Source organism: Anolis carolinensis, chromosome 3 (assembly GCF_035594765.1).
Source record: "Anolis carolinensis isolate JA03-04 chromosome 3, rAnoCar3.1.pri, whole genome shotgun sequence".
NCBI lineage: Eukaryota > Metazoa > Chordata > Lepidosauria > Squamata > Dactyloidae > Anolis > Anolis carolinensis.
Window position 1 is genome coordinate 163,021,848 of NC_085843.1, and position 27,158 is coordinate 163,049,005.

Genomic DNA, 27,158 nt, shown 5'->3' on the forward strand with positions numbered 1-27,158 from the left:
AGCCCTTTAAGAAAAGGTATAAGATATTCCAGAAATGTCAAGGAATATGTCCAGTATTAGAGACCAAAGTCCAGAAACCAAAACACACTCAAAACTAATGATAGCCTTTGAGTGGAGAATCAAACCAACAAGCTAGGCAGATGAACGGGGTCCAAATGTTCAAGAATAGTTCGTAGAAGAAAGGCAGGAACTTGAGATCGTGGAAATAAATCTTGGTTCACGACATGACAGGAAATAGACTTAAACCCGGGTCTACTCGTGAGTCACAGCAGCTGCTAGCTGTTTGAGTCAAGGGGCTGGAAACTGGAGACAATGTACCTTCTTAGAGTTGATCAACGTTGACACCGCAAGGGAAACTACTGGGAGCAAAACCTTTATTGGAGCGTAGAGTCTCCCCCCAAAAGGGGGGGCCTTCCTCCCCAAAGTTCCCAAGGGAAAGGCTTCTAGAGAGAGTCTCCACACTCAGCCAAGCGGGCACTTCTCCTCTTCGCTTGTTTATCCGATCTCTGCTTGTTTAGATACTCTCTCCGGTTGAAGGACACAGACTCCGGTGAGCTGGAGACATCTGGCAAGGGAGTTATCTACAACACTCTCCCTTTCAATTAGAGCTGGCTGTGTATCATCAACAAGTGGCAGCTGCAAATTCATCGGGTCTTGCTGACTCGGAGAGATATCAACATATTCTTCATCCTGGTCAAAGGCGAACCCAGGGTCAGGTATAGGGGCCAAAGGTAGCTGGGATATAACATCACTCCTGACATGAAAAAAGTGTTCATGTAGATTAGCCCTAACATTTAGAATCGTTTAAGGAACAGCAATTTGAGACTACAATAGTAACACCCCCCCCCCCCCCGGAATATAGTTTCTTAAAATATTCTAAATCTTAGGGCTTATCTACATGAACACAGAAATCTAGGGCCAGACCAGATCCTTTCTTAGGACTTATCTACATGGACAAAATCCAGGGCAAGGTAGATCCATTTCTTAACCCAGGATTCCATGGAACTGTTCCGATGTTCTCCTGAGACACAGGCATGGCATCTAAACTTTCCGGTCAGGCCAAGTGCCTCCTTCTCCCTGAACAGCAATGGCTAGGAGCTCTCTGGAGCTTTGTGGCAGGCTGCTTCAGTGACATGGACCATTTGGCTCTGATCTATCTATTTTTCCTGTGCTGCAAAGTGCAGAGAAAAGGAAATGGTGCCATCAAGTCATGTGAATAATGGATCGGTTCGAATTAGAGCCTGTTGTACCCTGCTTTGCTGACTGGAAGTCCATGGATGTTGTCTATACACCCAGGAGCAACTTCTGGTTGATACTGGAGTATAAGGTAAATGTAGGCAAACGTAGCTACTGTTAAAAAAATCTGGATCCTACAAACTGCTCACTTATGCTCCAAAGCACATTGTCCTCTCATAGCACTCGCTGTTGCCTCAACACCAACAGTGGAGCACAAGGCAGTTGAATGAGGCAAAAATCAATACATGTGCCATGTGCTATCTCTCTTCTACTGTTTAGTGCAGTGGTTCTGAACTTTTTTGTGACCAGGGACCACTTGACCAGGGATCACTTTCCAACATTAGTACCAAAAGGGTTACGAATCAGTTTTTGGTAAGCTTTAGATTTGGTTTGGTTATTTGGGGTGCTGATTCAGAAAATTGCATTGGATAGACCACATCAGCTCTAGTTTCTGATACAGAACATATGCCATCCAGTAGTTGCCATCTGCTTGCCTACAGAAAACCATATTCAATAACCTAGAGCTGATATGGTCTAGCCAATGCAATTTTCTGAATCAGCACCTCAAATAACCCTAGGAACATGCCTAAAAACAAAGACACCAAAACAATTTTTTTTTTTGGTTTGGCTGTGTTATTATCCGTAGTAGTAACGGTGAGGCTGCGGATCATATTTTAGTTCTTACAGACCACTGGTGATCAATGGACAACAGGGTGGGAACTACTGATTTAGCAGAACAGTACCCCCTAAATTATTAAATGAAATCAAAAAGTTATAGATAGACCAGAAAAGGAGTGTTGTTGCCCCAACAGTCATAATAGTTACATCTTACTTATGGAGGAAAGAATTTATTCATAAACTATTTTTAAGTTCTAGTGAACATGTCCCTCTTTTCAACTATACCATCTCAGAAAATATGCATTTGATGGGAAGCTTAGCAATAAATGATCTCTGCACACATTTTCTCAAAGCCCTGGGAAGTTATTTTATCAGATATTTTCTTTTGAAATGTCTTTGGTGTTTTGTCCTTATATTCTGTATTCACCTTGAATTTGGCTTCTGGTAAAATTTGATGGGACAGCTTCTTTGATGTGTCAGACAAACCTAAGGGGAAAATCTCATAATTTGAAACCAACAAGAATTAAAATGAATTACTATCCACATTCAGTCAAAAATAATCCCACTGAATTCATCAGGGTTTATGCCCCAGTGAAGTAGATATGAGATTGTAGAATGATATTGCATTTTCTTCAATACATTTAGGCTTGTCTAACTCTCAGCAAAATGCACCCTATATAGTTATTGCACAGATGATATCTAGATAAACTTTAATTCTGAATATTGAGCAACTAATATTTTGATCCAGACTTCTTGTGATGACTGATTTAAATCCATAGACATTTAATCTAGGCATAAATTAGGCCCCTTACACGAAGCTGAATAAAATCCCACATTTTCTGCTTTGAACTGGAATACATGGCAGTGTGGACTCAGATAACCCATTTCAAAGCAGATATTGTGTGATTTTCTGGCTTGATATTCTGGGTTATAGGGCTGTATGGAAGGGTCCTAAGTCAGTATCCAACCCAAACTGGCCATATTAAAGCTTCATAATAAAGTCAACTACGATAGTTATCTGAAAACTCCATCACCAATACACTCATGCATGTTACATATTTCCCCTGCTTTGATAATGCAGCTAGCAGAAGCAGCTAAACTATCCAGACAGTGAGGATTATGTTCAAACTGGACTGCTAGTGTACCATTTCCCTAACAAACCAGAGCTGGTCCTTGATACTTTTAAAGGGGGAACAGTGCTATTGGAATATAATGGAAAATGATTACTTTCTCATTAGTTTATGGTTACTTTTGCCTCTCAGTGCCAGAAAGAGCCTGTTGGGATGACTGGGCAATATTCAAAATTGTATTGCTTATTAAGTATAAGGAACCCCCCGGTAGTGCAGCAGGTTAAACTGCTGAGCTGCTGAATTTGCTGACCGAAAGGTCACCTGGTTCGAATTTGGGGAGCAGGGTGAGCTCCTGCTATTAGCCCCAGCTTTTGCCAACCTAGCAGTTTGAAAGCATGCAAATGTGAGTAGATCGATATGTACCGCTCCGGCGGGAAGGTAACAACGCTCCATGCAGTCATGCCAGCCACATGGACAACGCCGGCTCTTCGGCTTAGAAATGGAGATGAGCACCAATCCTCCAGAAAAAATGGAAATCAAAGATACAGAATGGGGGACGCCTGGCTTGACAGCAGTGTGTGCGAAAAAGATCTTGGAGTCCTCGTGGACAACAAGTTAAACATGAGCCTACAATGTGATGCGGCAGCTAAAAAAGCCAATGGGATTTTGGCCTGCATCAATAGGGGAATAACGTCTAGATCCAGGGAAGTCATGCTCCCCCTCTATTCTGCCTTGGTCAGACCACACCTGGAATACTGTGTCCAGTTTTGGGCACCGCAGATGAAGGGAGATGCTGACAAGCTGGAAAGCGTCCAGAGGAGGGCGACTAAAATGATTAAGGGTCTGGAGAACAAGCCCTATGAGGAGAGGCTTAAAGAGCTGGGCATGTTTAGCCTGCAGAAGAGAAGGCTGAGAGGAGACATGATAGCCATGTACAAATATGTGAGGGGAAGTCATAGGGAGGAGGGAGCAAGCTTATTTTCTGCTGCCCTGCAGACTAGGACACGGAACAATGGCTTCAAACTACAGGAAAGGAGATTCCACCTGAACATCAGGAAGAACTTCCTCACTGTGAGGGCTGTTCGGCAGTGGAACTCTCTCCCCCGGGCCGTGGTGGAGGCTCCTTCTTTGGAGGCTTTTAAGCAGAGGCTGGATGGCCATCTGTCGGGGGTGCTTTGAATGCGATTTCCTGCTTCTTAGCGGGGGGTTGGACTAGATGGCCCTTGAGGTCTCTTCCAACTCTACTATTCTATGACTCTATGACTCTATGACTCTATGAGTCAGACACAACTGGACTTAACATCAGGGGAAAACTTTTATTTTTACCTATTAAGTATAAGGACTGTTGTCTTATGTATGTTCTTTCACACATATCATATGAGGTGCCACACTTTCCCCATAAAGTTGTGGAGTTAGTTGCATGATCTGATGCAGAGCTCTTTTTGTGCTAGCCTAGAATTGTCAGGACGTGCAAAAATGCTGCTACTCAAAGAGGAAAATGGTTAAAAAATTTAAAATGCTCTTGGTTGTGTTTTCTTTCTAGTCCTTATGGTCTTTTTAGTTATTCATTATTCATTTGGATTTTTAATATTGTTATAAATATTGCTGATCTCATTTGTTTATCTCCTAGAATTCTTTTTCTGGGAAATACGAGAACAAATGCTTTAAAATATAAATAAATGGAGAAACAATAAACCAGGAATCTCAACCATTCTAACTTATCCTTTACCTCCAAACACAGCCTATATTTTGTGTCTTTGCTTTGCTACATGGCAACGTTTAGTTTCATAACACACAGCATTCTGTTTCTGTTTTTGCTTGCTGTTACTGCAGTTAATGAATATATATTTACTTCTTGCTGTTGTAAATTACAATTTTAAGGTGGAATATAAGAAGGATCTGGAGAACAGTAAAGGGCACAGTCTTAACTACTGTGAGACCCCACAGTTCAGGAATGTGAGCAAGATCTCAAAATACACCAGTGATGTAAGTCCACAACTGTTTACTTGCAGTTCTGTGAAAGCTTAACTTAGTCTCTGCTGGAATCACAGTTTGTACATATGTGAATTCCAGATAAGAACAGGAAGCCTGGGTGAAAGCAGCACTGGGAGTTAGCATATAAAAATCTTTTCAGGGGAAGGAGATTACATATAATTCATTGCTAATCCAATCAAACAATGCCTGTTAATTGTTAGAAATAATTGTCTCATCTCTCATTTAATTTATCTCCTGCTTTTATTGTTGCTCAATGGCCTCTTCTATAAGGTAACCTTATAGAGCAGGATGTAGACCAAAGCATCTGCTTATAACTGTAGGCATAGGAATAATATTTTGTTACATTGTGCTTATATTGCTGCAATTTAATTCAAACTCCCATTTTTATGAACAGAAGGTGTCACAATAGCTACACTGGTCTTTGTTGAATGCAGTTTAGAAAATCTTATCCTGCCAAAACCAGTCTATTTTGAGAATTAAATATGAAACTAAACATCTCAAGTGCAGACATTTTGTACTGGGGGAAGAAAAGCTAAAATATTTTCAAAAGACATATTGAGTTTATCATAACTACTGTGTATAAAAAGTCTTGTAGTGTTGCTTTGCTTTCCACAGTATTTTTGTTGTTCAAAAATGCAAGAGCATTGACATTTTTACTACTGTGGCATTAAAATAAAATGAAAAGCGTGTATATTATCTTTAAATAAGAATATATATGCAGACTTAGTAATTCTATTGTGCTATGTATTACCATTTTAGATCTTGCTACATGTTTAAGTATACACACACACACACACACACACACACACACAGAGTTCATGTTTGACAGGCTGCCTTTTCTCTCTCTTTTTAAATTTTCTTCTTGTGCGCAGCTGAAATACAGAGAACATTACCAGAACCAGAAAGGTCATTATGAAGGAGTTGGCATGGACAGACGAACACTGCATGCCATGAAGGTTGGGAGTTTGGCAAGTAATGTAAGTTGTGTGAACTTATATTGTCATAAATGCTTTGACCATACTGGTATGATATATTTTCTCTGTAGTATGAAATAAAGGACATACATCAGTGGGAAACATAAAATAGAATCCATTTTGGAAACATTTTGAACAACATAGAAACAAAAATATTAACGATGAGCTTTCAATAAGTGTATAGTTTGACAACATAATGAGTAGTGTTGTTTGTGACTTGTAATCTCATAGTAGGTACCCTTCCCATTTGGATGTTAGAGGAAAGTTGACCCCCCACTTTCATGGGAATTAGGAGCATAGGGACCTCCCTCCACACACACACAAAAGCGGAGAAATCGTGTATTTTTAAACTGGTAGAAGCTGACCATAGAGTCACCTTGGAGGACCTAGACATTCTTAGAGAAAGATATTAATCAAATCTGTGAATAAACAAAACCTAAATCTGCGAATATGGAATACAGACTGTAATCACTTACTAACTCAGTGGTTCTCAACCTGTGGGTCCCCAGGTGTTTTGACCTACAACTCACAGAATTCCCAGCCAGTTTACCAGCTGTTAGGATTTCTGGGAGTTGAAGGCCAAAACATTTGGGGATCCACAGGTTGAGAACCACTGTACTAACTAATCAACAACCAGTACTGTGTCAACAAGTCTTGGCTTTTGTTATTGAGATGATTGAATCTATTTTTAGTAGTGCTTGGAAACCGACTATCCTCTTTCTAAAAGGAGAAGATAAGGTCAGAAAATGGTTTTTTTTAGACTAGGGACATTTCTGCAAGGATGATTTCAAGAACTAAACATGGTTTAACTTTTACTGGGTTTACTAAGATTCCTTTCCATTCCATATCATGTCTTGAAGTGCATTATTTACAAATCTATAAGAAGCTCAGAAACTAAGCAAGAAGATAAAAGGGATGTGTCACAGGTGGAAGTTAAGCTAATGCGTCTACAGTTGGCAGTGGATTAATTGTAAAGCCAAAAAAAGAATCAATTAGCAGTTAAACTATGCAAATAATTTCTTTCTCCTTGGCATTGACAACACTAAACTTACTTTGTTGCCTGTGTTTAATATTAATACTACTGTTTTTTTTGTTTTTTCCTCATCTGATAATTATTCAAAACAAATGACAGCTTATAAAAAAGTTGATTCTTTTTGTTCTTCTTGTGTTCCAGATAGCCTATAAATCTGATTATACACACGACGACGTTGACTACAATTACCCAGCTACCCTCACTCCCTCATATCAAACAACAAGGAAACTGGTCCCTTTGAAAGATGTAAATAGCCTTCTGAATTCTCACCCTGTTGCTTGCATGGCTCCCAGTAAGAGGGAATATGATTCATGGCCTGCATGGAGTATGATTCATGGCAAAATTTTAATTGCAGCGACAAGCTTAGCCCCCAAAAGAGAGAGGAAAAGCTGTTTTCCAGCTGGTAGGCTGGTGAATTCTCACGGGAGTTGAAATGAGATATAGAACTTGCTGTAATTAGATGTATTGATGTCAGCCCTGTCCTGATCTCTTTGGTTGCAATCCAAAAGTCATCACTACAACTATCCTTTAGGGGCATATCTACATGGCAAGAGTTACATTGATTTCGAATGGATTCAATGGATGTGGTGTACACTGAATAGCTTATTTATATATTACATTTATAACCGACTTTTCTCCTATGATGAAACTGAGGGCTCTATACATAAGATTCATAGGCAAAATTCTGTCCAGGTACTGACCAGAGTCAGGCCTGCTTAGTCTTTAAAAAGTTGCTTCAGATCATGTCCTGGTACTGGAATCTTAGGACCTATGTTCTGTTGAGTATGTAAAGCATTTCAGAGCCTTAGAAATTACGAGGGTTATCCAGAAAGTATATTACATTTTGGAATTAAAAATGAACAAAGTATAGGAGAAAACATTTACCATATGCAGTTGAAAGCCACACCCAAATACCACTTCTCAACATAGTCGCCATTCAAATCTAGGCATTTATCATAGTGATGAATGAGCTTGGCAACTCTTTCCCCCCAAAACTCTGCCGCTTGCATCCTCAACCAGCCGGTCACCCCTTCCCGCAGCTGCGCATCATTGCCAAAATGCTGGTTGAGGACGCAAGCGGCAGAGTTTTGTGGGAAAGGAGTTGCCAAGCTCATTCATTGCTATGATAAGTGCCTAGATTTGAATGGCGACTATGTTGAGAAGTGGTATTTGGGTGTGGCTTTCAACTGCATATGGTAAATGTTTTCTCCTATACTTTGTTCATTTTAAATTCCAAAACGTAATCTACTTTCTGGATACCCCTCGTATATGACTATTCTGGATATAGGATTGTGGAGTCTGTGGCCATGGTCAATGGTGGGGTGAAGGAATGTATGAAGTACCAACCATTAGCAAAACCAAACAAACCATGCTCTGCTGAATTCTTGGCCTTAGCCAATTTAGTAGCCTTAGCACTTGCCTTCTCAAATGATAAAAAGCATGTTATCGAAGGCTTTCATGGCCGGAATCATTGGGTTTTCAGAAGTTCTGTGGAGATGCCAGGCACAGATGCAGGTGAAATGTCAGGAGAGAATGCAGCTGGAACATGACCATACAGCTCCCCAAACTCACAGCAACCTATATAAAAAGCATGCTTTCCCTCACTTGCATTTAGTTTGGAATTGGGTTGTGTCACATCCTGTGATAATGCGGCATGTCTCATTAAGGGCCACATCCACTGTTTTGACGTGGTGAGATGTATTCCACGCTGGGCATGCATATTCAGCAGCAGAGTAACAGAGCGCAACAAAACCTGGGGGGTAAGGTGGAATAAAAGGTTTATCCTAGGCTAAAATGCATTAGCTTGGGTGCGCACTTTGTGCCAGTGTAGATGCGGCATAAAATACGCCCAGGCACATAACTTAATTTAGCACCCCCAAACCATCTACTGAAGCAAAAACTGCTGAGAGCTGAATGAATGCCATGAATGAAATGTTTCAATTATATTGATAACTTATGCCAATCAGATACCGTTTGGCTGCCATAGTTGCCTTCCCTCAGAACAAAAACTCTCTAAATGAACTGCTTTTAGCGGTAGCATTTAGCAAGAAGGTAATTAACTAGATTGAATATTAATTAAGTCCTGCCGAGAATAATAATTGTATCCTGTAGAGTGACATGGAGGTCTTTCAGAGAAATGGGCTTAAAGGAAAAGACTCACATTATCTTAAATAATATGCATAATGTGAACATTTTATCTTGCATAATGTGGATTTAACATCTTGCTTTCTTTAGCTTAGGTTTGTTTCTCCTTCCTTCATATAGCAGCAAGTTAGTAGGCTCTGACCTTATCAGTCTCTGACTTTGAAATAAGATTTTTGACTTATTAATATTTTTTGTGACACTCAGCATACTTAACTTCTACTTCATTTTTAATTTTTTAGTTCTTACATTTAAACCCTTTCACAGAGTTGATAACTATTCTTCCAGTTAAAATGTTTGAAAGTAAAAACTAACAAGAGAAGGAAAATAGTAGAGTTTATTTTTTTTAAAGACATTCCTATCTACCCTAAAACCATTCTATTTTTCTAGTTACGGTAACTACTTTGAATGTTCTCAATAACAGTATATATAAAGATATTAATGACAGCCTTGAGTTGTGCTTTTATAATGTGTTGCGTTTGTTTTTTAATGTAGGTAAACTATCGGCAAAGTATAGACAAGCTTAAATACAGTTCAGTTACTACCACACCTCAGATCGTTCAAGCAAAAATCAGTGCGCAGCAACTCAGTGATGTAAGTCTTGTTGCCATTGATCAGTACTCGTACTGACACAATTAAAGTGTTCAACACTTATTAGTAGTCTTCTTTTAATTAACTATTTGATATATTGAAAATGTTTTTTGTTCTTTGGCAGCTGAACTATCGTGCCCAGTATGAAAAGACCAAAACACAGTATACTTTGCCACAGGATGTACCACAGTTAGTCAAAGCCAAAGCCAATGCAGAATTATATAGTGAGGTAAGAAAAATAATCTCAAGATGCACATGTGTGTATTTTAGGCAGCCATCTGTAGATATTTACTTGGGAGTAGAGTTCACTGAAGAGCCCTCGGTGGTGCAGTGGGTCAAACCGCTGAGCTACTGAACTTGCCAACTGAAAGGTTGGCAGTTCGAATCCGGGGAGCAGGGTGAGCTCCCGCTGTCAGCTCCAGCTTCTGCCAACCTAGCAGTTTGAAAACATGCAAATGTGAGTAGATCAACAGGTACTACTCCAGTGGAAAGGTTACAGGGCTCCATTCGGTCATGCCAGCCACATCACCTTGGAGGTGTCTATGGACAATTCTGGCTCTTCGGCTTAGAAATGGAGATGAGCACCATCCCCCAGAATTGGACACGACTAGACCTAATGTCGGGGAAAACCTTTACCTTTACCTAGAGTTCACTGAATACAGTGGGATTTGCTTCCCATTAAATCTGCATAGGCTTCCCTTGTTGGTGACGTGTTAGCAATAATGAACATTAAATGTGTTAGAAAACATTATATCATTCTTCTGGAAGGTTGTTTTAGGTGTAGATACAGCATTTCAGTTGGATTAATGGTAGCAAACATCTTCTACACCCAAAAGTGCATAAGTAACTTCTTTTCCAACTTACCTAAATGATAATTTTTGAATTGTTTTAACTTGGGTACCCAAAAAAGACATGTGACATGACTTTAACCATGTGATGTCCCCAAAAGATGACCATTCCAGGTTTTAAAGCAATCATCAGTCAATATGTTCACATATTCAACCATTACTTGGATGTTTGCTCCTACCATTGTTCTGCTTTATTGTTAGTTGTTCCTATGTTTCATGATGCATTGAGAAATGCTCTAATTTGGGGAGGGAGGAGGACAGGCTGTCATTACATTTGCGGCATCTTATTTTTGCAGATGTTGTAGAAACCACTTCCAGCATTTTAGTTTTTGAAACTCTACTTTCAAGTATTTAATCTGTGTCTGTCGCAGTATAGCATTATATACTACACTTACTTACTGTATGTTATAGTTTACTTTTTCTTGCTTATCTCTGTTCATGCTATTCATATATTACTGTATTTCCCCACAGATTAAGTACAAAGAAGGATGGCAGAAAAGCAAGGGCCGTGGCTTTGAAATGAAGTTGGATTCCATGTCATTGCTGGCTGCCAAAGCTTCAAGGGATCTTGCCAGTGATGTAGGTTATGCTTATTTATCTAGGACATTCTAGTAAAAGAAGTCAACAATAATATAGAGGAATGAAAACATGATGCCTTGGGGGTTTTAAATTGCAGATTTCATTTAAATATTATCTGTCAGCATGTGTGATAAACTCTTGGAGAGACGTGCTCACATTTTAAAAATTTCTGACTAACCTTGGTATTCGGAACATATTATTTCAAAGAAAAATTCAGAATGCTGATTAAAATAGGTCAAATTTTAATGGTCAAAAGAATCCCATGTCTTTCCATCCATTTCACAATATTTTTTAAAAAAAACAAAATTCCAACATTTTATTTCAGATATTTTTGTTCAGAAGACGTTTTGTCCATACCATGTTATCATCTTTTCAGTTGCTGAAGAATGTACTATAGTATTTTTCAATGCCATCTCTAACATCTCCTTGTTAGTTATTAGGAATTGATTGTCATAGTTCAAAATATGCACAAAAAGTGGATTGTTGAACAGAAAACATGAAAGCAAATTTAAATAGGTGTCAGTAAGGCTTTAAAGAAGTAGGTTCTTATAGAAAGACCATTTTCAAGGAGAAAAAAAAGCTTTCAAAGTTAATTGAGAATTTTATGGAATCGTTTGGATTTACTAACAGTGAATGAGAGGTTTAATGCCTAGGTGCCACAAAGCATATAGTTGAGAACTCAAAATGTTCACAATATCAGCCTTCACAATGGTGTTCTCATGCTATAGCTGTTTTATCTTTCCATTGAATAACTATTAAATATTTTGTCTTTAAAGATTAAATACAAAGAAGAATACGAGAAAACAAAAGGCAAAGCACTGGCAAACAAGGATTCAAGACTTCTGCATTCTTTGCAAGTAGCTAAAATGAGTAGTGAGGTAAATTATTTATTATTATTATCTTATTATTTTAAACACCGTAAATTCCTGCTAGCCTTCTGCAAGCAGGTCAAGACTTTGGAGAAAGATTTAATTTTTTGGGGGTGGGTGTTTTAACATGCATTTTAATTGTTTATATTGTATGTTGACTGTACTTTTAACCTAACACACATAGTACTGTTTAATTGTTGTTGTTGTTTTAAATTTTGTATTTGCTTTGTTTTAAATTGATCAAAGTGTATGACTGTTAGCCGCTTTGAGTCCCCTTGGGGAGAAAGGCAGAGTATAAATAAAGTACATAGATAATAAATAATGCAGATGTATTGTTGCACTGTGGGTAACAGAATCAACAGGAGCAGCAATTTCTTTGGAAGGCAATTACATTCCCCTATTGTATTGTAAGGGCCAGTATCCCAAATAATTTTTTCAAATTGAGAAAATATTAGTATATTTGAGTCCAAAGTATGGTCCCGCTCTCCTTTTAGTGACACCATACCTTTTTTACCAAGCAAAACTGCATTGAAATCTGTATTTAAAATAAATAAGCACCAATTATTTGTATACATCCTTGGATATAAGGGACTGCGGTGGCACAATAGGTTAAACCCTTGAGCCAGCTGAACTGTTGACCTGAACATTGAAGGTTTGAATCCGCGAGATGGGGTTGAGCTTCCGTCTGTCAGCCTTAGCTTCCCATGTGGGGACATGAGAGAAGCCTCCTAGCAGGATGGTAAGACATCCAGCCGTCCCCTAGGCAATGTCTTTGTAGATGGCCGATTTTCTCTCACCAGAAGCGACTTGTCTCAATTCGCTTCTGATGATAAAAAAAAATCTTTGGATATAAGCCCTATTGAAATCAGGATTTACATTTCTATCAACATGATTAGAGTTATGGTGTCAATGGTCCAAATCCAAAGGGGGTCCTATTGAAAAAAATGGATTTTCATAAATATTACCATTCAAAATCGATTCATTGGGATTAGAAACTGATTTATTATAAAGTGACCGGCAACATTTTTTTGGAACTAGGACAAAAACCTGAATATTTTAGACAATACCGGCAACTTATTTAGGCAATATAAATACACTGACTGGTGTCCTGCTGAGTAGTTACAAATGCATAAGCTAGACTTAAACATTTACAATGTTTGGTAGTCATATTTATGACTGTGTCACTATTGCCACAAACACAAATGCTGCCTGGCCAGTCTAAATAGTCTTTAACGTTTAACATAAGCAGTTTGAAAAAGTTGCATGTGAAGAAGTGTAAGAAAAAGCTATATAGGAGTACCTCAGTTAACAAAGTAGATGTATTTCTGGGCATTAGTTTTTAAATTTGGTATCAGATGCAGAAATAACATGGAAAGAAGATTAATAGATTCTTCCATGATAGTAAAGAAAAGCAGGTCAGAATGTCTCAGCAGACTTTTTATTGACAATTAACAATAACATTATGCACTAATAAAATGGAACAACCATGCCAGGTAAACATTACATCAATAAACAAAAAACATTTTGAGAACTTCATAGAGGCCACTTGAAAGCTTATTCCTAAATGCACCCAGGGATTATTATTACTCTTTCATCAGTCTCCAATTTTCTTATAATTTCATTTTTGTAGTCAGGCTTATAGATTGAAATTTGATTGTAGTTTGTGAAGGAGGTTTATCTGCTTTCTCCTTTTCTTTCTGTTATGCTCTGGAAGCAGCTTCTATTTACCTTGCCTGTTGTAAACAGTCAGACAGAGCTACAGTAGGATAGTCTACAGTAGGATCCCATTCTTTTGATATTGTTTACTGTAGATATGTTACTGAAACCTCACACAAAATAAATCTGACTTGCTCTAGCTCCCTTTCACCAGCCTTCCAATGTTAATTTGCTAAAAGGCAGTTAAACAGAAAACGAGGATGAAGGGAGGCTAGGCAGGAGAACTTATGCAAAAGTAACTTAATTGTCATTTATTTACAAAGGAAATGTAGTTCTGGTATTTTTATGCATACCCTTTCATATTGTGGTAAATGCAATATTTTATTATTTAGATTGCATACAAAAAGGACTTTGAGAAGAACAAATCCAATTTTTACTTACCAATGGATATGGTCAACATTCAACATGCCAAAAAGGCCCAGGCTTTAGCTAGTGACCTTGACTATAGGAAGAAACTCCATGAGTATACAGTGGTTCCAGAAGACCTAAAGACACAGTGGGCCAAAAAGGCCTATGGGCTACAGAGTGAGGTAGGCACCTAAATACACTACTTTATTCATTACATAATGTTAATGACTGTGGGAATGTTAAGAAAATGTGTTGATTATTTTATCAGTGCTATATTGTAGCCAAATTCTATTCATTATTCCAAATGTTTTGGTAACTCAGAATCATAGAATAGTAGCATTGGAAGAGACCTCATGGGCCATCTAGTCCAATCCCCTGCCAAGAAGCAGGAAATCGCATTCAAAGCACCCCCGACAGATGGCCATTTCTTTTAAAATTACATTTAAGAGAAAATATTTTCAGTGGAAAGATGCTGGAGCAAAAAAGAAACTTTTCCATAAAAGCTTTAGTAGTTAATAAAAAAAATTATACATAATACTAATTGGTACCACTTACCATTGCAACCCTCATTTGGCAAATTTGCATTTATTTTGGAGATACTACTAACTCTGTTTGTTTCTTAATCTATCTGTTTTTTTAGTCTAGGAAGTTACACACTTTCCTTTTTTCCTTCAGCTTCAGTACAAGACAGATCTTACCTGGATGAAGGGAGTTGGATGGATAGCAGATGGAAGTCTCAATATTGAGCAAGCAAAGAAAGCAGGAGAACTTGTTAGTGAGGTCAGTTTCTCAATTTTACTTTCTAAAGTGATCAAGTCTGTCTGGATCTTTATGGAAGACAAAGAACATAGAAAAGGCTAGCAGTATGGAGTCTGGGGAAATACCTTATATCCTGTTGGGTTGTATTGACTAGTTGGATCCCAGGTTGTGCAAGCTTGTGTGGAAAAAATATCCGGAAATTAGTAAGAAAATAATATAAGACTCCTAGTGTGAACAATAGCTAGTTAAGATCATTTAGAGTTATCAGTGATTATACTATAATGGGATAGAATCTTGACATCAGGCTACATTTTTACACTGAAGAAGAGACAAGAAGAAAAAAGCATTGCTCAGATCTAATACCTTTCAAGGAAAGGAAATGACATCTACTGCTGGGGTTTGCCACATAAATGCTCACTGCCAGAAATACTGAATACAGTGATGATTGGCTGAAATGATTCTTTATTTCAGAACTATGGAAAAGGTATATCAGTTGAAGACTAACACATACCTTGGATGCTTTTATTTCCAACCGGGAGCTGGCATTTTGTTGTTCTTATTGTAAATTTCACATTGGGCTGTACGTAATCTTTAAATACAACGTGTTCCTAATATGCTTCCCGCTCCTCCAGGTCTTGCGTGCAGAACAATAAGCATCTCTTTGAAGTGTGATGCACTCTAATAAAAAATAAATAAATCTCAGCCTTGTCTGCAGCTGAGAAAGTCACAGGGTGAGAGGGGCTACGTTTGCCTATCAATTCAACTCCAAAATAGAATCCTTCCCAGCAGAAATCTCACATAGAAGCGTACATACAAATACATACCGTGGCGTTGATTGCTGTGTTCGATTGAGCAGTTGTTAGCACAAGGGTATCAAGTAAAGTACATAAAAGAGTTTGCCTCTTCTTTATCCGCAGACTTTGCAGTGAAAAAGCTGTGATATCCTTTTTTTCTTATAGTGTTTTTGACAGCCACGAGAGCAAGAAAAGGCCTTGTTCAGAAACAGCTCATACTATTAAGCTATGTTGAGCATTTCCCACAGATATTGTACAGAAATGCATATCCTTAACTTTGTGAGGGATTTTTTTTTTGGTGTGTTTTGAAAACTTCATACAGGGCAGGTACTAGGAGAGGGTTTAGCATAAGAATATTTAAAATATACTATCTGTATCTTTCTTTGTTCTTTTGTTAGACTCAGGAACCAAATATTCAATATTTTGTGTTGTTAACGGCTTTCATGGCCGGAATCACAGGAATCTTGTATTTTTCCGGGCTGTATGGCTATATTCCAGAAGTATTCTCTCCTGATGTTTCACCCACATCTATGGCAGGCATCCTCAGAGGTTGTGAGGTATGAGGATGCCTGCCATAGATGTGGGTGAAACATCAGGATAGAATACTTCTGGAACATGGCCATACAGCTCAGAATGCACACAACAACCATTCAATATTTTAACATTTAAAGAGCAACTACACATCTTTTTTTTCTTACATTAAAGTTCAGGAGAACTACTTCAATTCTAAGACACACTTTGTTTCCTATGTAAACATCTCTAAAAATGGAGTGTGTCTTAGAATTGCAGCTGTTTCTTATGCATTTTTGTTTTTGGTGGTGGAACTGAAATTAGGAGGGGCCATGGTGGCACAGTGGATTAAACTGCTAAGATGTTAGCCCCATCTTCTGCCAAGCCAGCAGTTCAAAAACATGCAAATGTGAATAGATCAATAGGTACCGCATTGGCGGGAAGGTAACAGCACTCCATGCAGTCATGTCAGCCACATAACCTTGGAGGCGTCTATGGACAACGCCGTCTCTTTGGCTTAGAAATGGAGATGAGCATCACAACCTAGAGTTGACTAGATTTCATGCAAGGGAAAATCTTTACCTTTACCTTTTTACTGAAATTAGGGTGTATCTTACAATTGGTACTATCTTATAATTGAAAAAATATGGTAGTACTGATTTGGATCCTAGCTTGGGAAAGCAGAGATTTTATATCTCTAGCCTCTGTTGTGACCCTGATCTCGCTACTCGCAAATATGATTTCTATTGCAAAAAAAAGTGATGCATTCATTTGATAACTTTAACTTTTTTCTCAATAAAACTTTCATGTGCAGTCTTCTTATCCAGACGCAGAACACAGTATCTAAAACAATTAAGGCCCCTTTACTACTTTCTTGCTCTAAAACAACAACAGCAACAACAACAACAACAACAACAACAACAACAACAACAATTTTATTTTTATACCCCGCCCCATCTCCCCGAAGGGACACGGGGCAGCTTACATGGGGACCAAGCCCAGGCAAAACAGACAATGTAAAAAACTCAACAATAAAACAAATCAATCAACAATAAAACAAGTCATAAAACAAATGAGGTCATATACAAGAAAGAGCTGCTAAATGTTTATCTAATTATCTGAAGTTTTATCACACTCTTATTTGCAAAATCTTCTATTATAGGGTAGCCATTGCCATTTCATATATCTATGTTTATGAGCGCATCCAGAATGTATATGTGGGGGAAAGCTTATAGAACCAAGTTAGTCTCCCAACCACATAAACTAATTATAATTAGTGAATTATTATTATTATTAAACAGAATGATGCTCCCACTTTACATACCCCATCAGCCCCCAGATATTGCTTTATTTCTGAATTGGAGGTCACATAAAAAAAGCTTCAATTTTTGTTGCTTATACTGGTAGTAAGTGAAAGGCATAACATCTCCATTTTTAACCTTTGAAAAATATGGCAGTGAGACCTGACTCATCTTTTCTTTTCTCTTAAAACTGTATTTTAATTAGAAAAAGTACAGACAGAGGGCTGATGCTCTAAAGTTCACAAGTGTGGCAGACAGTTCTCAGATCAAACATGCGAAGAAAAGCCAGGAACTGCAGAGTGATGTAAGTCCCTACTTTACTATTTCTCCACACTGATTTTTTATCATTAAAACAGGTAATTCTTGGGGACAGGGACCACCACTGAAAAAGCAATAGGATCCAGTCATGAACATCTACCATTGCTTTGCATAGGTTTGAGGTACACTTCTAAGATTTTTTTGATTTACCTGTACTTCCACAGGTAGGAAACCTTTAAACCCAAAGGGTATCAAGATGCGTGCTGACCAGGTTTCAGATGCTATGGTGATAAAGGCCACATACCTAACTAAAGAGAGAAAAGTTTAAATTGGATCTTTTAGAACATCTGCACGGACCTCTGTAGTTGGTCTTTTATCTGACTATAGTTAAAATTGTGCTGTCTGTTTTACAGGGTATCTGGATTAGATTATTTGATTTTAAAATATTTTTCATTGTTTAACATGTTCTTGGGGATTCTATATAATACGTTTCATTTGTCTTGCATTAATGAGTGGCCTCCATATTACAAACATAGTAGAAATGGGGGGAACTAATCCGGACTACAACCAGTTTTTATAATATTTTAAAGATGTTATTGGAGCCGCTGGTGGCACAGTGGGTTAAACCGCTGAGCTGCTGAACTTACTGATCAAAAGGTCAGCAGTTTGAATCCGGGGAGATGGGGGGAAGGTCCCTCTGTTAGCCCCAGCTTCTGCCAACCTTGCAGTTTGAAAACATGAAAATGTGAGTAGATCAATAGGTATCGTTTTGATGGGAAGGTAATGGCGCTCCATGCAATCATGCCGGCCAAATGACCTTGGAGGTCTCTACAGCAATGCTGGCTCTTTGGCTTAGAAATAGAGATGAGCACCAACCCTCAGAGTCGGACACGACTAGACTTAACGTCAGGGGGAAACCTTTACCTAAAGATGTTATTGTATTTGATGGTGTCATTCTGCTGTACACTATTTTGATTCTTGTGATTTCACGTGTGAAAACCACTGAGCAAGCTGTGTCACAAATACATTCATAACCCATTTCAACGTCATTATATTACCCATTTACATGTGCTAACAGAACACATAAGCATTGGCTGAACATATTACCTATAAAACTTTTTACCTCTTGTTGGTGATTGATAATTTCAGATTAGTTGAAAACTATCAGAAATGAGGATTCCACTGTGACGAAAGGTAGATAGACAACCTAATATCACAAGTATTTCACAAATGTTTTCTTATCTGTAGTTTTAGGCTAGAATTTGATTTTTCATTTCTTATATCAACCATAATCATTCAGATAAATAGTATTTGTTTTACATGCATTTTTAATATAATATCTGCCTTTTGGTGTTGTTTGTCTTTGGAAACAGATTGCCTACAGATCTGGAAAAGAGGATTTTCTTCACAATTACACCATCAGCAAAGATGAGCCTCTCTTCACGCAGGCCAGAATAAACGCAGCAAATATCAGTGAGGTATAGATTAGTTACATATAGATTTCTATGCTATTGTTGTAATATTTATGTGCATAACTCAAAGATTCTTTCCCAAAAGTACCTTAAGATACATCAATGGGCCCTTCCACACAGCCATATAACCCAAATACCAAGACAGAAAATCCCACAATATTTGCTTTGAACTGGGTTATCTGAGTCCACACTGCCATATATTCCAGTTCAAAGAAGAAAATGTAGGATTTTATTCAGTTATGTGCAAAACTCTATTGTTATCATGTTTCAAATACTCAGTGATCTCTCCATCTCACAAAAGATCCTGGGGAACAAAGCTTAGCAGAAAATCCTGCTAAAACATGAACAGAGATAAACTAGGGTTGTTAGGGAGAGAGAATACCTGTTGAATTAGGGCCCATCCAGACAGTATCTTTATCCCAGGAGCTTCCACAGCAAACAGGAGGGTGGCCAGATGCCATTCCCTGTAAACCCAGAAGCAACTGCTCCAAATGCAAAAAATGTGAGATATTCAGGTGCAGGAATATAGTGGTTTTGCCAAATATCTGGATATTCACATGTCTGTATGTCCCTGCAATCAGAAATATGGGATTTTTTGTTTGGATTTGTTCCTAGGTTTTAGATGCTTGTTCCTGATTGGTTGGTTCCTAAAAGGAAGGTTACACTTGAGTAGAAGGCAAAAACTGTGTCCTAGGAAGAGGAACTTTGTCCTTCATCTGTTTAATGAAGTTTGTGGCAGAAAAATGAAGTTCCTGGTGTACAACAAGTACTTTCACAATAAGTAGTACACAATGAAACAGGAACAGACACTTTCAAACTAGGAACAGAATGCCATCATTACTATAATTACTTAGACCTTGTTGTATGGCCATCTGTGCAGACAGGATTTGTGATGTACTTGTGCCAGGGAACAACAGGATGGGTTGCCAGGTTATACATGTGGTTCCTCATTGGTTGTATGCTGACAACATGGGTACAGTTTAGTAAAAGGCAAAAACTTACTACTGGTTGTTGGAACATGGATGTGCTGGAAAGGAATGTAAATAGTACTGAGAGCCAAGGTCATGCAGGTGGCTAATAGAAACAGCCATGTATAACCCGGGAACAGCACCCCATTGTTTCATGCCACAAGTACACAACCACATCTGTATGAACAGATGACCAGGCAGCCAAGCTCTACAAAGTGTCAAGAATGACAAAGTTCTGTTCCTGGCTTGAAAGTGTATTTCCTGTTTTATTGTGCAGTGCTGACTTGGGCAGAAGTGGTCCTACCCCATGAGATTTGTTTGTATGGCAGATACTTCATGAAACATCTGGAGCGTGCAGTTTTCCTGGCCAGGATAAAGAACGGAACTTTTGCAGAGATTCACATATCCGTATATTCGTATATCCGCATATCCGCATCCTGGCGCTTTTTAAAAAAGCTGCCGAGGTGCCTGGGATCTTCTAAATCTTGGAACAAAGCAGCAAGTCTGGACAACAGAGGCAGAAATCCCAGGACTAACAAGTCTGTATGTTGACCTCTTCTGAAGTCCTGGGATTTTTGCCTCTGTTTAAAACCTGTGATTTAGTGCTGTCTGGAAGTGCCCTGGGTTATTTGCGTCCACACTGCCATATATTCCAGTTCAAAGCAGAAACTGTTTTATTCAGTCATGTGGAAGGAGTCTATATTGCAAAATTCTATTGTTACCATGTTTCAAATACCCAGTGATCTCTCCATCTCACAAAAGCTGAAAATCCTGCTAAAACATGAACAGAGATAAACTAGGATTTGCTAGGGAGATGGAATACCTGTTCAATTAGTTGACATCGGTGTTATAAGCCTTTAAAGTACTGTTACTTTCACTCAGTGTCCTTAAGCTCCCTGAGATAGTGTCCTTATGTTCGCTATGTCTTTCACTGCAGACCTTAACTATTGAATCGATCATTGCTTCAGGTCTTCAGCTGTGCTCTTCTGTGTAGCTGTACTTGAACTCTGAACCTTGGTTCAGCTCTGTATGGGTTCTAGTCCAATGTCACTAAACTAGGGAAGCTGTGAGTGCAAAAGGCACTTGTTTTTTTCTCTTTACTTTTCTTCTTCTTTTTGTTTGTATAGTGTGCGCGTTAAATACACACCAGAGTTCAGACAGCAACATGAACTACAAAGAGTTAACAGCGAATTAAGTGTGTCTGCTTTAAAAATGTTCTGTCTTAAAAAAAAACCAAGCACATTCAGTTCACTCTTTAGTTTGTTTGTTTTTTTTAAAAAAAACACACTTTATAATAGAAATCAATATCAACCCCCAGAGCTACCTTTTGCATTTTTGAAGGGTTGTATTCTGAAGGGATTAACATTTAGTCTTTAAATTTTGTGTTTTAAAAATCTGAAAAGGTTTAGTTGTTTTTGTTCCCCAGTACTAGCCATTTCAATACCTCAAGATGCAGTTTTAGATCCAAATTTAAAATTAAAAAAGATCTTAATCAAATCGAAGTCAAATCAAAATAGTTGAAATCACGTTCCTAATCAGATTGGCGACACTTGCACCTCCCTTAAATTAAATTTCTCCTTTGTCAATAAGGATCTGATCATATGCATTATGGCTGCGCTACAGTACACAACAAAAATGTAATGGAAGTTTTTATGTATTCTTAGAAAATCTATAAGAGCAGCTGGGAGAAGCAGAAGGAGAAAGGATTTGAACTTCACCTAGATGCAATACCCTTCCTGACAGCTAAAGCAAAGAGGGACCTGGCAAGTGATGTGAGTACTGATTCCAGTAGAATACATTTTCCTGTAGGAGAAAAATGTTTTGATAGCTATCTATCCATCTTTCTATCTTTCTATCTATCTATCTATCTATCTATCTATCTATCTATCTATCCATCCATCCATCCATCCATCCATCCATCCATCCATCCATCCATAAACCAACTTGAATCCTAACTTTGGGAGCAAAGTGGGGTATAGATAAAGGAATACAACAGAAAATAAGACATGTCCTGTTCCACTGACAACATTTGCCATTTTGACCATACTTTGATAATGCTTGGCCACACCTGTCCCAGGTGTCACTCGTGACATGGTATTAGCCTGTTTAAACACAGTAAGATCCTCATTGCATATGATTGTAGTGTCATATCAGGGCTGGTCCAACATGGAGGCCAATTAAGCCCCCGCTTGGAGCGTATGGTCCCATTGACTCACTCACCGCCGAACAGGAAGACCTAGCTCGGCGGTGAGCAAGCTCTCCAGGAAGGCCTAGCTATTCTCGGGAGACTTCGTGAGGTCTCTCGAGAAGAGCCTGGCCTTTCTTGTTCTGCCGTTTGGTGAGCCCCAGCGGCGGTGGCGGGGACCATCGCTCACCAAATGGCCGAACGAGGAAGGCCAGGCTCCAGGAAGGCCTAGCTGTTCTAGGGAGACCTCGCAAGGTCTTGCGAGGTCTCCCGAGAAGAGCTAGGCCTTCCTGGAGCCTGGCCTTCCTCATTCTGCCATTCGGCGAATGATGGTCCCCGGTGGTGGTGGCGGCGGGGACCATCGCTCACAAACGGCAGAACGAGGAAGGCCAGGCTCTACTTGGGAGACCTCGTGAGTCTTCGTGAGACCTCGCGAGGTCTCCCTAGAAGAGCTAGGCCTTCTTGGAACCTGGCCTTCCTCGTTCGGCCATTCTCCAGAGCTCTCAGCCTCAGGTATTGGTTTGTGTGTGTGTGGGGGGGGGTGCCAAATTTGGGGGGGGGGGTTGCAAAGATTTGGTTCGCCTACCCCCCTAGGGTGTCATATATAATATTAAGTTTGATGCAAATCCAAGTTACACCTAGGATAAAGTATACATGGGAAATATGCTCCTTTTGGAACTGAGAAAAATGTGTTTATTCTTATTAGAGCCCTTTGGCCATATATGTATATTGTTTACTTCTTATTACTAGCTCTGTAGTTCTTGTGCAGGACAAACATGCTTTAGATTCGGAGTGGGAGAACCACAGCCAGGAAACATCACCCAGCCCTCCAAGACAATTATTGCATTCCCTCCAGACTCCCTAGACAACCCTTTATTCTGGCCAAAAAAGGAGGGTGAATTTAATCTCTGGGAGCATTCAGGAATGTTAGTTGATCTTTTAAATAGATTTCAATCCCCTCTCCATTGTTTAACAAAAAAAGCTAACTTTTCTAAACCAAAAGTGGACTGTAGTACTTTTGTGTTGGGGTTTGTTTGTTTCTTGACAGCATGTGCAGCCACAAAATATGAATCTTAGCCCCTAGACCAGCGGAAGTTGTCCACTTTGCTTTAAATGATTGTTATATCATGCTTAGAATGAGAAGCATATGGGTGGGGGGCAAAATGTCAGTTATATTTGCTGTTCTTTGTCAGTGAATGAATGATCTCGGTCTAGTTACTGTGATCCATTTTAGATCCTCAAATGATCATTTCTCCTCTTTATAGATAAAGTACAAGGAGAATTATGAGAAGACCAGAGGACAGTTGATTGGGGTGAAAGGTGTAAGTGAAGACTCACAAATGGCTCACTCACTTCATGTATCAAAAATGCAGAGTGACCTGGAATATAAAAAGGCATTTGAGGATGTAAAGAGTCAATATCACTTATCCATGGATATGATTAATCTTGTTCATGCCAAGAAAGCACAGGATCTGGCCACTGACAGAGGATACAAGACAATTGCACACTGTTACACTGCTCTACCTACTGACATGAAGACGGAATGGGCCAAGTGGGCCTATGGCTTACAAAGTGATGTAAGTTATACTGCATAACTTGTGTTCAGTCTACTCAAGGGATTGGAGAAAGGTTAATTGGGGAGGAAATGCTAGCATTCTCCAGCTATGTTGTCTGAGAGATTCTGGGACATATATTGTCATCTAAAGTCGCTCTTCTAAGCTGTGCTTTCCCCTACCTTGTCTAGCAATGGCAGACGATGTAGAGCAGTGTTTCTCAACCTGTGGGTCCCCAGATGTTTTGGTCTTCAGCTCCCAGAAATCCTAACAGCTGGTAAATGGGCTGGGATTTCTGGGAGTTGTAGACCAAAACATCTGGGGACCCACAGATTGAAAACCACTAACGTTGAGCTTCAAAAATTGAGATTCTAGTATTTACAATGAGAATTTATGAAGTTTGAATTTCCTTTGGGGAGGTATTTCATTCATAGGATTCTGCTTCTGAACTTAGAGTATCCTCCCTGCTTTTCATAATAAATAATGAAGTGGATGAATCTGCTCAAATTATGCCAAATATATAGTAGCACAGGGTTCTATGCTATTGTTTAGATTTCATAATGTGGCAGCCTTGCTATTTTCAGTAATGTTGCTTAAATTTTCTATCTTTAAACATGGTGGAAGTAGAGTCTAGTAATAGAGAAATTTAAAAATAACAGTAGTCTTCCATTGATAAAGCACATTTTAGGGGTGAAATATATCAAGTAAAATATATCAACTAAATGTTCTGCCCCATCTGGTCCAAACCATATATAGACCACAAAGGAAGTTATTGGATTTGGGGGTTATATGTGTTTGTTTTGGCCATTCGTGTAATGTTATATTCTATCTGGGGATGAGGTGAGTTTAGAAAATTATAAAGATGTGGAAGGTTTTTACATGGATATAATGTTTCAAAAGAAATGTTCTGCTTCTCTCTAATAGTAGAATTGCCTGGGTGCCAGATCATAGTGATCTCTTTTTCCCTTTGTCTCCTTTAAGCTTCCTCTCATACACATACACTCATGACCACAGAGAAATATATGAATTCTTTTTTTTTTCAGTATTATTAAAGAAATGTGAAAATTTATTATGGGAGTCACTCACATATTCACATTCACTGAATCCTTTTAATGTCCAGATGTCCACCCCAAGGCTGCTTAGCTAATATGTACTTAGTTAAGTATTGCAGTGGGTTGTACTTACAAGCAATGGGACACTGAGAAATCTTCCAAAACATTCCTGCACTGTCTTTGCTATTAAGCCTCACTGTAGAGCTAGTTTAAACATAAGATACTTTGTAAGCCATAATAGAAAGTTTTAAAAGAAGGCTTTTAAAATATATTTCCTCTCAAAATCTTATAGCAGAAATGTTTTGTTAGCATTATCACCATCTCTTTTCTTAATTTCTCCCACCTTCATTCCTACTAGCGACTGCAAAGAAGTGGATAAAACAAACGCAGGCACTAATTTGGCTCAGCTGGTGATCTGATGTGTGAATTCTTTAGGTGGCATTTTTAATGTGTGAGCAGCAACAATGGGGCATTTTCTTTCCCTTTTGTCAGAACCGATACAGAGCAGATTTGAACTGGATGAAAGGCGTCGGATGGATCGCCACTGGGTCATTAAATGTGAAGCAGGCTAAGAAGGCAGGAGAACTCATTAGCGAGGTGAGATTTCATGACAGCACGTAACAAAACTTGCTGCATAATGCGTGTAAAATGTCTGTATAAAATTAAAATAATTTCCACTCAAAGACTGGAAAGAAAAAGGCTTCCCACATGAAAGCTCTCAAAACCGGGAATAGGACTCATAATTAGAGGGAAGTCAGATACCAAACACAAAACAGTGGGGGTCCATATAGCCTTTGCAAAAACAAAGTAGGTGACAAATGATATCATGAATAATAATGACAATCAAACAATGCTCAATTGCTACCCCACTAGCTCACGTTTTTTAATGAAGTGAATCAAGGGAAAGCCACAGAAGGTAAATTCATGCCACCAAGGACCTACTTTTACACAAAAACTCCCTCTCGGTTGTTCTCTTCAGCCCAAGAAAAGAAGGCGTTTGTTGGTGATTCTGAAGCACTGATTATTCTAAAGTTATTGCTTGTTGGTGACTTTAAAATGAATTACTCACACTTAAAATATATAATACTTCAGCCCTTGAGCATTGAGTTAATTGGGTCTCCTTGAAGGATTTTTCTGAATACTCAGGCTGAGGATAGGCAAGGAAGTGAAACCAATATGATGAGAGATATCATTGTCTATGATGCACAGACTTATATGATTTTGTTCGCAGGTTTTGTAGTGTGTTTTATTGTTTCAGACCACAAACTACAGCGAGACAAAAGAGATGAATGCTTAGCTACAACAGCAACCGATGCCTTTTTCACACCACTTCACTTCAACTTTCTTAATTATTATTTTTCCTCCCTCTGGTTTCAGGGTTTTTTTTGTGCAAGGACTGTCCCAGCATTTTTTATGGGATCATTACATTCCTCCCGCTTTCCTTCCAACATTTGAATTGCAACACCTGGAAATTGTGATATTTCCTCTATTTAATATAATCCCTTTTATTAAGATTGTGAAATATGAGTTTGTAAGAGATGGGCATCTAATACATTTTATTGATAGCATGATTACTGCTGGGTTTGAAATGTGGTATTTTGTCTTCATCATTTAAAGAAAACATAATGTTTGAAATAATATATGAAAACATTGCCCCTGCTATTGAATAATACCTTTATTTTGCTTTCAAAGGTTTCTTAGTGCAAAATGTGGTTTTCTATTTCTAGACCTTTTGGAAAACATATTTCACTCCCGGGACCGTGGGTGTTTTAGTAGGCAGAAGATCAGCTTGAAATATTTTCCTTAAATTTAAATGAAAGTTCTTTACTATTACATCAGTAAAGGTTATTGTTAAATGGAAACAAATATTAATCTGAAAGTTCCTAGGAGATAAAGCTGAGGAAAGAGGAATAATAATTATGTTCACAAATTCACTCTAATCTCAAGCAACCTATGATTTTTTTTCTTTCAAATAGCATGAAAGAGCTGCACAAAATTCACAGCTTTGATCTTTTTCTGCTCAACAGAAGAAGTACCGTCAGCATCCATATGCTTTGAAGTTTACCAGTATTAAAGACACTCCTGAGATGATCCAGGCTAGAATTAGTTATAACCAGGCTGTGGATGTAAGTTATAATGTATATACATTATGATTATAAGAGTGGTATCCTCTTTGAACGACCTGATTGAAGCCCTGGCTTTCTTTCTCATTCCCTGTCACTGAGATAATTCCCAGGAACTGAAAAACTTGTGTTCTAATCATGTGAACCTTACAAAGCCCACTTTT

At 38.6% G+C, this 27,158-nt stretch overlaps 1 protein-coding gene across 3 annotated transcripts in view; it reads left to right on the top strand.

The window, feature by feature from the left end:
• Positions 1-27,158, top strand: part of nrap (nebulin related anchoring protein) — a 93,511-nt gene that overhangs the window by 31,900 nt on the left and 34,453 nt on the right. For 2 of the 3 annotated variants that reach the window (XM_003223428.4, XM_062975710.1), the window contains exons 12-26: positions 4,806-4,910; positions 5,792-5,896; positions 7,068-7,172; positions 9,564-9,662; positions 9,784-9,888; positions 10,979-11,086; positions 11,863-11,964; positions 14,004-14,201; positions 14,695-14,799; positions 17,589-17,687; positions 19,015-19,119; positions 21,746-21,853; positions 23,532-23,843; positions 25,364-25,468; positions 26,899-26,997. In XM_003223428.4, coding sequence (XP_003223476.2) covers positions 4,806-4,910; positions 5,792-5,896; positions 7,068-7,172; positions 9,564-9,662; positions 9,784-9,888; positions 10,979-11,086; positions 11,863-11,964; positions 14,004-14,201; positions 14,695-14,799; positions 17,589-17,687; positions 19,015-19,119; positions 21,746-21,853; positions 23,532-23,843; positions 25,364-25,468; positions 26,899-26,997 — 1,860 coding nt within the window. The remainder of the gene's footprint in view (positions 1-4,805; positions 4,911-5,791; positions 5,897-7,067; positions 7,173-9,563; positions 9,663-9,783; positions 9,889-10,978; positions 11,087-11,862; positions 11,965-14,003; positions 14,202-14,694; positions 14,800-17,588; positions 17,688-19,014; positions 19,120-21,745; positions 21,854-23,531; positions 23,844-25,363; positions 25,469-26,898; positions 26,998-27,158) is intronic. The other variant, XM_062975709.1, reaches the window with a different exon arrangement.